The sequence below is a fragment of the Rhododendron vialii genome, chromosome 4a (assembly GCF_030253575.1).
Source record: "Rhododendron vialii isolate Sample 1 chromosome 4a, ASM3025357v1".
Classification (NCBI taxonomy): Eukaryota; Viridiplantae; Streptophyta; class Magnoliopsida; order Ericales; family Ericaceae; genus Rhododendron; species Rhododendron vialii.
Genome location: NC_080560.1, coordinates 34423471 through 34435427, shown reverse-complemented (window position 1 = coordinate 34435427; position 11957 = coordinate 34423471). Strand labels below are relative to the sequence as shown.

At 40.4% G+C, this 11957-nt stretch overlaps 2 protein-coding genes across 3 annotated transcripts; one reads left to right on the top strand and one right to left on the bottom strand.

Moving 5' to 3' along the window:
* The first annotated feature begins 635 nt into the window (after positions 1-635).
* Positions 636-4742, top strand: LOC131324299 (31 kDa ribonucleoprotein, chloroplastic). 2 transcript variants are annotated; one of them, XM_058356221.1, is made up of 5 exons: positions 803-1208; positions 1239-1388; positions 3348-3449; positions 3630-3905; positions 4527-4742. In XM_058356221.1, exons 1-5 carry the CDS (start codon positions 948-950, stop codon positions 4578-4580), a joined length of 843 nt encoding a protein of 280 aa, XP_058212204.1. In that variant the 5' UTR covers positions 803-947; the 3' UTR covers positions 4581-4742. The 2 variants fall into 2 exon arrangements, with proteins under 2 accessions (XP_058212203.1, XP_058212204.1); XM_058356220.1 differs by having other exon boundaries at positions 636-1388.
* Positions 4743-6242: 1500 nt separating this feature from the next.
* On the bottom strand, positions 6243-11801 carry LOC131324297 (chaperone protein dnaJ C76, chloroplastic). The gene is made up of 4 exons (XM_058356215.1): positions 11303-11801; positions 9845-10101; positions 7821-8004; positions 6243-6956 (listed from the first exon to the last, which is right to left on the bottom strand). Exons 1-4 carry the CDS (start codon positions 11678-11680, stop codon positions 6327-6329), a joined length of 1449 nt encoding a protein of 482 aa, XP_058212198.1. The 5' UTR covers positions 11681-11801; the 3' UTR covers positions 6243-6326.
* Positions 11802-11957: the final 156 nt, after the last annotated feature.

The window sequence follows — 11957 nt, the reverse complement described above, 5'->3', positions numbered from 1 at the left end:
CATTATCACGCATGGGAATTGAATACGACTCCTCTTGGACTTATAGATCTTTGGACTTATAGATCTTGCATTGACCACAATGCCAAAGAAGCAGTTTACCACTACTAGGGGAAACTTTTTTATATTTATATCAAACTTAATTTTTTGTTTTTTTTTGCCTCAACCCGGGGTTGCCCAAGTCCGAGGGCTTGCGGGCTTACCCGGGGCCGGCCGTGAGGATATCTCTAGGCATGAAAAGACTTTCCATTGACATCCTAATCTCTACTGGAATGGGTATCAAGTTTCCAAAACTTCGTAAGATCGCAAGGAGTAGCAAATAAATACTTGGCCACGGATTTGGAAACCTCCTATTTAAAAATTTGATGACAAAATAAGTGTTATCCGATCAAATATTACCCAATATGAGATAGACCTGATATTTTTCTACTCTGTTAAAGGTTTCATTGATTAATGATACAGGCTCTCATAGTCATAGTGCTTACTTTTTTTTGAGTATATGCAAAGACAAAAATGTTGGTGGTTGTTAGTAGATTAAATTTGTGCCTTGTGCCTCGGAGTACACAGTGTTACCATTTTACTCTCGCGTCTCATACTCCCTTAATCATTGAGCACAGACCAAACCATTTCGATAACCTCCGATAAAGAAATTTGAAAATCCTGTAGTACGGACTATAAGAATTGTAGGACGGCCGATTTGATGTTCTATTTTCACGCTTTGATTTAAATTTTCCTGGGAGTGCCAGTTGGACCTGAAACCTTATCTCTCTCAGTATCTCCCACCATTCTAATTGGACAAAATCTCACCACATCAGCTCGGATATAGCTAAGGCTCCCCTCACCCTTCCCTCCCTCTCTCTCTCTCTCTCTCGTCCGATCGCAAACTACCAAAGCAACTTCCGACTGCAAAACCAAAAATCCTACACCCCGCACCACCACATTCCGGCAACATGGCCGCCGCCGCCGCCGTAGCCGTAGCCGTATCGTCATCCCTCTCCACATCCCTCAAGGGTATCCGCTTCAGGAACTGGTCATCTGACCCTACCGCCAGAATACCATCATCGTCTAACAAGTTTTTCATAAAAATGGGATTAGTTTCTCAAACTCATTCCACGGAAGCCTTTGTGCCCGTTTTAGCCCAGAAGTGGCGGGTGCCGAGGGTATCGGCTGCTGTCGCGCAGGAAGAGGCGGCGGTGGAGGCTGCTGCACCGGTGGCGGAGGAGGCGGTGGAGGAGGAGAAGGCGGCAGAGGAAGTTTCAGGGGGAGGAGAAGGAGAGGGGGCCGGTGCTGTGATCAACACTAAGCTCTACTTTGGGAATTTGCCTTACCACTGTGACAGTGCACAGCTTGCAGGTATAATTCAAGAGTATGGAGAGCCTGAGCTAGTTGAGGTATGCACAATTAAATCCCCTCTCTGTACTTGGTATTGAAGTACAAAGGCGTAGGTCTAATTACTCTTGTAGATGCGATATATGCTTATGCATATTTATGATTTTTATAACCGTATATTTGGACCAACTTGCGCGAACCTCGACCAATCTCGCAGGGCGCTGAAGTTAATGACTGGGCAAACCTTCAGTGGCCCTAGGTTTGGATCGTTTGTGATGTAGGGAAGCGTATAAAAAATTGAAGAACGATGTGACAAGGACAATCACAGACGCAATAACTTAGAGAAACTCTCTCTAGACTCTTTTCATTCAATAATAATCAACAACCCCTTAGCTAAAGGCTTACAACTCCTTAAATAGGTAAACAAACAAACAAAAAAAAACTAATGCTAATGGACTTGGCCCAAAAGGCAACAAAATCAACAAATTACCAAAAATTACAAAAAATGGGAAAATTGAAATAATAATAGATCTAGGAAATATAGAAAATTGCAAAACTCCTCCAAAAACCCTAGCTCAAATCGGATTTTCCTTGCCCGAGTAATTGATAAGTCAAATCTTTCCTAAAACTGCAAATTCGGCCATTTGGATGCCCAAATATCGACGAAAGCCCGAAAAGCAACTTAGGCCATGGAGAAGTGATGGGTTTTGACCGTTGGGCCGTTTCGAATCAAACAAGGGCGGGCTAATTGCCGAACTCCACAGTCAAACAATTACAGTTTTGCCACCCTAGGCTTGAAATGCCTAAGGTACTCATCTTCCATGGCTACTGCATTAGTTTGGCCTTTCATAATATTCGACCTTGTGACTTCCTTGGGGCAAGTCCTTCCGTCTTCATAAGATTCGACCTTGTGACTACTTAGGAGCAAGTCCTTTCGTCACATTCCCGTTGGCCTAACCCCTTGGGGTTTGCTTATACATATTTTTGCTAGCACAAGTTTGCTATTGGAGAATGGTGAGAATTTGTTTATTCAACATGCGTAAGTTTCATAAGGAATCGCATGTATGCAAAGTAGAGAGGCAGAGGATGGGAAATTAGGCCAGCGAGGGGTGTTGTGCATATATAAGTGTGTGGGTGTAGGTAATATACTAATAATCTTTTACTAGATTTATTAGAAGCTTGATCCATAATGGTACGATAAATGTTCATGGTGCAATATCAATATGCTAAATGGTTAATTTAGCAATCTAAAGCTATCTCTTGAAGTTTTTCCAAAATTTAAATGCCACAAACCAGAAAATGGAAGTCTAGAAAATACTGCTGTTTCGGAAAGACAAGATATGTGAAAAAAGTTGGTTATTATGCTACTAGAAATTTGTTTTATCTGAATAATTGGAGACACAAATATTTGTTCTGTCTGATGCTTATCGCTTCAAAAGAACATTCTAATGTCGTAATCTGTTAAAGGCTACCCCAAACGAACCACAATTCATGACTTGTGGCTTGCCGTGCTCCCATTCGCCTTCCTCTGGCCCTGCCAGAATGGCAGAGGAAGGTCCACAATGGTGGGCACAATTGTTTTGGTTGAAAACAAAAGGCTTCTTGGGAGTAATACAGAGAATTCTTCGGATCTAAGAAGGTTATGTAGCATTTGGGTAAATTGTAGCCTATCTAAACTTCAGTTCTGGTAAACAAAGGCAAATGTCTAGCCTTTTAAAACCAAATAAGACCAGTTTCATCACTTCAACCAATTACATTCAATTGGTTTAATTCACTCTGATTTGTTTTGTTCATTTGGATTTTACAAGGACTAGTATAATTAACGTACTGAACTGAAAACTTCACAAGTGAAATCAATCTATCTTGTTGCCTTTCTTAAGTTCTCATTGAAGTAACGGTAATCTACAATGTCGCCTTTCTTAAGTTCTCATTGAAGTAACCGTGTTTGGCATGTCGGTTTTTTTTTGTTTTCTCCTTCTTAGTGTGAAGAGATCCATAACTTATCAATTCAATGGTTGTAGGTTCTTTACAATAAAGATACTGGAAAAAGCAGAGGATATGCATTTGTGACAATGAGCAGTGTCGAAGATTGCAATGCAGTCATCAAAAGCCTTGATGGAAGCGTAAGAAACTCTCTTCCTCTCTCTCTCTATTGAAATTAGAAGCAACAAAGTAGTGATTCAGTTAGTCGTTTGTGATTCCGATTTCTCTTGGCTATTCAGAATCTCCTATGCATTTGTGTGTGCGAATTCGGTTGCAATTGAAGGATCTTTAGTTAACAAAAGAAAGCTTCAATGTTATAGGAATATGGTGGTCGAATCTTGAGGGTTAATTTCTCAGACAAGCCTAAGCCGAGAAATCAGCCTTTATACCCGGAAACCGAACACAAACTCTTCATTGGGAATTTAGCCTGGACAGTCACTACTGAAAGCTTGACACAAGCGTTTCAACAGTACGGAAACGTCGTCGGAGCTAGAGTGGTGTATGATGGGGAAACAGGAAGGTCCCGGGGCTATGCTTTCGTATCCTATGCAACAAGGTCAGAGATGGAAGCTGCCCTCGAGTCTCTTAATGGAGTGGTATACTCTCTCTCTCTCTCTCTCTCTCTCTCTCTCTCTCAAACTGACACGGACTTGGACACTCTCGCACACCCCTAAGAAGTACAAACGTGGACACGGGGCACAAATACGACACGGTGCAGACACACCGATGGATTCTCTCACAATTTGTTTTGGTAACTGATTTCTCACAAACTCAGACACGGACGCGATGATAAACTGTGTGCGCGCGCGCTCGGGCACCGGTATAACATCACGCATAGAACCAAAATCCTTATTTCTATCAGATCCGGATAAAGAACAAAAAAAACACTATTGTAATCGTGAAAATACAAGAAAACCCGGTAACTAAGAAGCAGTCATGATCAACTAAAAGCATCCAAGATTTATTTTGATGTTGATCCGACTTTTATTTATCACTCTATTCGTATCTTCTACGTGTCAATAGCAATATAGCATGTCTTCAATGTTCCCGACGGAACGTATATTTGGGCATGCGTGATATGTATTCGGAACATGTCGTAGTGTTGTGTTCACGTCTCAAAATACATACGCGAGCTTGATAGACATGTTTGTGCTTCATTGGTGTAAACACGCATCATTTTATCGCACCGATATTTAGATGTAAAATTTTTTTTTCAGGAAATAGATGGACGGGCACTGCGCGTCAGTCTAGCGGAAGGAAGACGACAGTGAGATGGAAACAATAGGAGTATGTGTAAATTAATATGAGGCACATTGAAGCTGGATGTAACGTCGTTAAATTAATATATAGACGTGTTTGTTAACGGCGATTACAGTTTTATTGAGGAACTTCATGGATTCGCTTGCTAATTTTGAGAGAATATTTTGTTGTTACTGGGATGTGAATACTAACTTGGTAAAGACTACTGAGAGGCTGGGAAAACCTTCCTCTCTCTCTAACCTTGGTTTTCGCCTCCCTCTCTTTGCATCTAGGTTTTTGCTGCCTCCGCCGGGGGTAGGCACTGCCTTCCTTTCCCTCCTCCCCGGGCTCTTTCTCCCTTCTCTAACCCTCTTTGCAGGTCTTCTTCTCGCTGTTTCTGCTGCCATCATTCCTCTTCTCCGGGTCTTCTCCCCTCTGGTTTCACCTTTCACCCGCCGGCTATTGCTGTTGGGTGTAGCCGGTTGGGCTTAACGGCGAGGTGTGTTTGGCGTCTAGAGGTGGCAAGGTGTGTTTGGCGTCTAGAGGTGGCGAGGCCCTGTGTGGTGCACGACATAAACTTTCCTGGGGGTTGTCTAGAGGTGGCGAGGCCCTGTGTGGTGCACGACATAAACTTTCCTGGGGGTTGTCAGATCAGCCTAATGGCATGGTGGACCATGCGGCAAGTGCTTTTGGGAACCAAACCGATCTGCCCAAAATCGATCCTGAGGCAAGCCTAGTTGTAGCACAAGTTATAAGGACATAATTGACACGTAAACTTTTGTAGACGTGCAAAAAAAAAACTTTTGCAGGGACGATTTTGAAACTTGATGTATTTTATAAGGACCAAAGAAGTAGATAAGCCTAAATTTTACTCCCTATAAATCAAACTAAATATGATTTCTGATCCTCTAACAGAAACACAGATACCGTGGACTAAAACCTCAAGAATACTTGCAAAAAAATATTATCACGTCAGCAGCATCAGACTTCACCAGCATGTTGAGGTAAACATTAACAACCATGTAGAACATGCATTTGGCGGCTATAAGGACGTATACAAACGTATTATTCTGTTTTGGGAACAGTTCACTTTGTCGCGGAACCGATTAAAACAATCTAAGAATTCTGCAACGTGATGCCAAACTCTTCCTAGAAAGCTCAAGACTAACGAACACACAGTTCGGCTCAGTTCAATGGTTTCGTGCAATTTTTTTTTTTTATAACTTAGGCCAACTAGGTAGCTTGTACGAACACACAGTTCAGCTCAGTGGTTTCGTGCATTTTTTTTTATATAACTTAGGCCAACTAGGTGGCTTGTAGTACGTGGCGGAGGCCAATAATCATCAAAGCCCGAAGCTCAGACGCATTAATGGCTGTCATACCAATAGGATGAGCGATAGCCCAAAGAACGGCAAATGCACTGGTCTAATCTCTAAAAAAAAAAAATGAGAACCAGGTTAGAGATGGGCTGGAGATGCTCTAACTGTAAAACCTGGGTTTTCTTGGGATGGCCAAAAAGTTGGACTCAAAGGGAACCAGGCGGAGATTTCTGATTACACAGAAAGGGATGTTTTGGTACTCAAAGCTTTATCGGAACCATAAAAGAACCTGGAATGAAGTAAAGGAGGGATTTTCAGATAATCATTGCCTTGTTTTCTTTATTCTTTTGGAGCTTGATGTGAAACATATTGTTCTGCATCCATAGGAATTGAATTTCATATATGCATACAACCTTTTCAGTCTGTTATAATTATACAAGCATGAGTATATTATCATCCCTATTTTTGGTACATTCCTAACTTATCCCAAATGGCTTCTACTAGTCCTACCAAATAGGAACCGATGAGATACCATGTAATCCCTGCTAAAATAACTGGTGACCAAGAGTTATTAACAACGCCCAATGCTAATGACCCCCCCATATGCTCTTCCAACTTACCACTCACCCCATATAGCTCTAAACGAACGATAACTGCTGCAATTGTTGCTGCAGTCATTGGAAAACCCTGTACCAAAGGGCTTCTCTTATTGACTTTGCGAACGGTAAATTCTTCCTCTTCAATTGGGTTATCTACGTTTTCTGCAGGAGAATTCGCAGCTGCTCCAAATTCAGAGACATTCCGGGTTGCCTGTGGTAGAGCAAGACTTGATGGGATCCAATATGCGTCGTTATATGCTGAGATCCGAGAAATCGGTTTCGCATTGTCTCTTGCATTTTTTCTCGCCGCGGCAGCCTCTTGGAGCTTCTTGATGTTTGGTTCACTGGATCTCCTGCCAGTCAGTGTCAATTTTCCTTCAGTTTCGGATGTATGTCTACCTGCAATGGGTGATTTCCAGTATAGCCAATTTGAGATTGATCTTATTGCTTGAATAGCTGAACTTCTTGCATCTCTTTCGGATTCTGATTCCTGAAATGCCCAATTTATTGTTGATACTTAAATTCAAGAAAAATACAGAATGGAGCAAAAATGAATAAGATAAGACATTATCCATGTAGGTTTAGATTTAGAAAATCAATATCAAATCAGATTAGGCTCAAAATCTAGTCTGCGGCAAAGTCAGATAGTGTATTTGAAATTCATAGGAAATGTTTATAAAAAGAAAAATATGAAGGTAAACCACAATGAAAACAACAAATGTTTTATTTACAACAATTTGTTCAACATTTTTAATATAACATGCAAATGTGGCATTTGTGAAGCTAAATCCTGCATCCCTGGGCATCAAAGTAATATATTCACATCAATAGCTAACTTTTGGGGTTATCCCGACCAAGACCATGTGGTATGGTATAGGTCACATGGATGGGTAGGAGATACTACCGAGTGAGCATGTTGCCAGTGAAGGAAGGAAGGTGTGAAGCGAAGTCTCACATCGCTTGAGTACCCATGTAGTAAGTGTCGTGTGAGGTCACCCTTACTCCAGTAGCTAGCTTTAGGGGTTGAATTCTATGCAAGACCATGTACCCGCATTCTTATATGCAATTGAGTGAGAGGCTATTTTCAATCAAGCACAATGGCACAGTAGTATATGGTGAAAATATTGTAAAAATTATGCTTTAAACTTTCCCAAGTTCATATTACTGGAAAATGTAATGTGCAATTACCAATTATCCGGTGGCATGTAAACATGTACGTTGGAGAAAATTGGTCAAAAGAATTTGATCAAATTATGGCATTTCATCAACCAAAATGATTGACAGTAATCTAAGCGATTGGCTTCAGACTGGGCAGACCGAATTTAAAAAACACGAAACCATATGAAGCACTAACCATGGACTGTTTTGTGGAAGCTTTATCCCTGGCTTCCTGAAACCTAGCCTGAAATTTCTCCACATCAATGAATATATTGGAGACACGTGTACCGACTGTATTGCCTGCACCGATTCTCACACTACCACGTGGCTGCTTGGACATCAAGAATTCTAAGGCAGCAAGGTTGGACCTCTCCACAATCCTATGTTCAGCTCAGCCGCAAAACAGATAAATGCATTAAGAAACAAAGTGCAAAGAAGACTGAATTTTGCTCATTCATTAACTGGAACTGATGATATAAAAACTGGAACTGATGATATAAAAACTGGAATTGATGATATAGATGCATCATGCATGCTGATATAACTTTATAAAATGGTAAGTCATGAACATTTGCCCTTCTTAATCAAACATTTCTGCTCGCTGTACTTTAAATAATCAAAATGAATATCAATACCTTCAGTTCCATTATGATTGTGTCTAGGACTCTAGAATCAGTCTAGATACATAGATTTTTAGTCCTTTCTATGTTCTAAGCCATAAATTAATTTATGGTAGGCTGTAGGCATAGCCCATTTAACCTCTAGTTGCAACTTACTAAGAAGGAATAGCATTGCCATGTAAAACATTTAGTAAATGCATAAAAATTTGAAGTGTGAGCGGGTAAGAGCATCCACAATGGCAAAACCAATAGCAACATGTTTACAAAGTTAGCAATGTTGGCTTCAAAATTGGCTTGCAATGGAATAAACTAACTTAGCAATCTCTTAACCAATAACCAAATTTGAGCCTTTCAACAACCAAAGTTAGCAACATTTGTCTCAAATTCAATAACAAAAAAATAGTTGGTCCTACTCACAAAAGTTACTTTGTATGTTTTTTGTTGTTTGAAACTTTCACTCTTTATGGGTAGGTGAAACTCACTCTCCACTTTGGCAAGTGGTTGTGCATTTAACAATGTTGGTCACTTTATGAATTTTAACAAATGTTCTTCACTTCCACTTATTTTACAAGAACGTCATTCAATGTAGACCAGTAGATTGGGGAAGAAAAGAACTAACCGTTGGATTTGAATTTTTTCCAAACCCATTTTAATTAGCCCATTGTGGAGCTTAGGGTTGCTAACTTTAGCCATGCATTAAATGGATAACCAAAAGGGTGATGTGACAACTTTTAATTATCCAATTTTGATTAGTCCATTGTGGATGCTCTAAGACTGCCTCTGGTTACAATAGAATAAAAAAAAATGCGATTGGCTGCCTCTGGGAATAAAACAAAATAAAAAAAAATGTTGTTTAAAACGAGTAAGTTAAACTCAGAGGATTGGAGCATATGAAGCATGGATACTGATACGGGATACAAACACGATACATACGAATACAGCAATACGAGAAAATCCAAAAATAAAAAGGATATGTATCCGTGAGTATCGGTATCCGACAGGGATACGACTCCCATCTAGAAGTATCTGTGCTTCATATGCTGGAGCAGTAGCTCTCCCGCTTAAGAGGAAATCTAACACTATTTCAATGGATAGGTCATAGTAATTGGAAAGGGAGGAAAGTGAACAAAGTATTTACTGAGAGTGAAGTTTAGACAATCGTTTATAAACTCAATGGATCAAGACACAGACTAACAAGTATTTCAAATTCAATACACTCTTGGATAGGACTGTAATTTGGATGAGAACAGAATGGCATGGCTCATGGTTAGAAAGGATATACCTTTATAAGAGTAATAAACACTCGAAGATGCAAAGGTACCATTTTATGTCTGTAGAGCTTTGAGGTCAAAGTACTTCTTCCATAAGAAATTAAAGATACCTTTATAACTGTAAAACACTCGAGATGCAAAGGTACCGTTTCATGACTGTACAGCTGTGAGGTTCTAATTCTATCTAAAGGGAGTGAATACATGGACTTTAAAGCAGTAACATTGATTCATCCGTAGTCCTACTTAATTTACATGCACTAACTGCACTTAGTTGATGGATAAATCAGTTAGTATAAAAGTTCGCAAAAGTTAAGGTATGAAATGCTTACGAGATGCAATCGACTGGACATGCATCTATGGCCTCTTGGACTTTGTTTTCAGGATCAGCCCATTGAGCAACAACGCGAGCTCTTCCATAAACTGTCTCAACAGCAAATGTCTTTTCGGCTAGTAAGGCACATTTTAAGCAACCAACACACTTCACCTCATCCACAAACACAGCTCTTTCTTCGCTCTCTGCTCCAAACCACACTGAATACAGAGGCTTGCCAGTATAGCCTCTTAATTCAGAAACCTTTGCTTGTTCCTGCATTATTGGTTCTCATGGTCAATCAAAAGAAGAATAGAAAAGAAACCATGCGCCCACTCCCATGTGTACAAAAGCAGATAGACGAGTCTTCAGGAACATGCCACCTTACAAAAGCAACATCCTACTGGAGTAAGAGCGTACCCTTGGTATTTTCATGCATGCAGTGAACACAAAAGAAGGTAAAATCAGGTGTTGACTTCAATTCTACCATAGATCAATTGAATAATCTTTATGTGATTGCTTATCATGATTCACGAATCACGATCTATCACTAATTCATTCAAGGCCTTTGTGGATTCCCTCAAATTTGAATGGTTTTCACATCAAATTTTAGGAAGTAAAATAATCGAATACAGATATAAGAAAATGACATGCAGGACTTCATGTTTTAATTTTAGTACCATCTAGCGACAATCATGGCCCCATAAATTTCACCAAATTGTTCACCTTCTACAATGACAGAATTCAAAATTGTTGATTCTTGATTGAACCACTAAAATTAGCTTAGTAACATCCAATAAATTGGTTTTTCAACCACGAAGTAGGAGTGCAAGAGCCTCTTTCTATCTCGTCTCTCATCGAAAGAGATTAGAGGGAGAAATGGATTTTGACTTTCTTAAAGCAACACATAAAAACATGGATTGAAATACTATGAATGAAGTAGATGGGATTATCATCCAGAAAGGGCAAGCACTATTCCCCATAGATATCGCAAAGCATGTGCTGTAATGTATCAGTAAAACCCAACATATTCCCAAATTTCAAATTCTGTAGCCGTCTACTACTGAAAAATATCTGCTCGTTTTTGCCTTATTTTTCTATTTAACTGAAACATTTTAGGAAAGGGCTTGTGAGATTATTCTCTTCTTCTTCGTTTTTTGGTAACGGAGGAAAAGCCCTACAGCCAAGCCACAAAATAGACCCAACTGTGCAACCCAAACCTCCGGGAGCTAGCGCGGCCACACCAGTCACGCCACCCACTTACTGAAAGGTACTCACCTGTGGGGAATCCAACCGCAAACCATACTCCCAAAGCGTGGGCATCCGCCCGAACCACTGGGGCAACCCTGGGTGTGTGTAAGAGATTACTCTCTTCTGGGTGGTTCCGCAAGAAAAATACTCTTATTCAATTCGAAATTTTGAACATAGCAATTAATTGGTGCGTGTATATATGGCCGGGGTAGTTAGTTGTACTGACCCTATCATATGCTGAACGTGAACCAGGATCAGAGAGAAGAGAGTATGTATCATTGAGAATGATGGCCATCTCATGGCCGGGGGGCCCAGCTATATCTGGGTGGCACCGCTTCTGCAACGCCCTGTACGCCGATTTGATCTGGGTTTGATCGGAAGAGCTATCCACACCCAGGAGATCATACAGATCCAAGCCCACCATCGAAGAAGACGAAGAGCTAGTGCTAGCTTTGCATGTCGTTAGATAAGAATCGTTACGAGCCTTCCGAGTAGTGATTGGAGTGTAAAATCTCAAGGGCTTTGGATGTGGATTTCTTGTACTTGTGATTGATGAAACAGCAGGAGGAGTAGGGTTACATGGAAGGAGGGTGGAGGAATGCATTTTGCTTAAGGGATGAGAGAGAGAGAGAGAGAGAACTCTGTGTTGTCTGTGTGTATATATTTTTGAGACCTGGGAGAGGAAGGAGGGAAGATATTTTTCTTTTTTTCCCACCCTTGAGAAAGAAGAACAATGGGCCAAACAAATTGAATGGCTTATTTTCGTCTGCCAATTTTACCCCTTAATTTGGGAGCATGCGGCTTTGACCAAATAGATATTTTCGTCATTTTTCCCTCAGTCAAAAATATCTCAGCCTTCTGTGATGGAGTATGTGGATGGA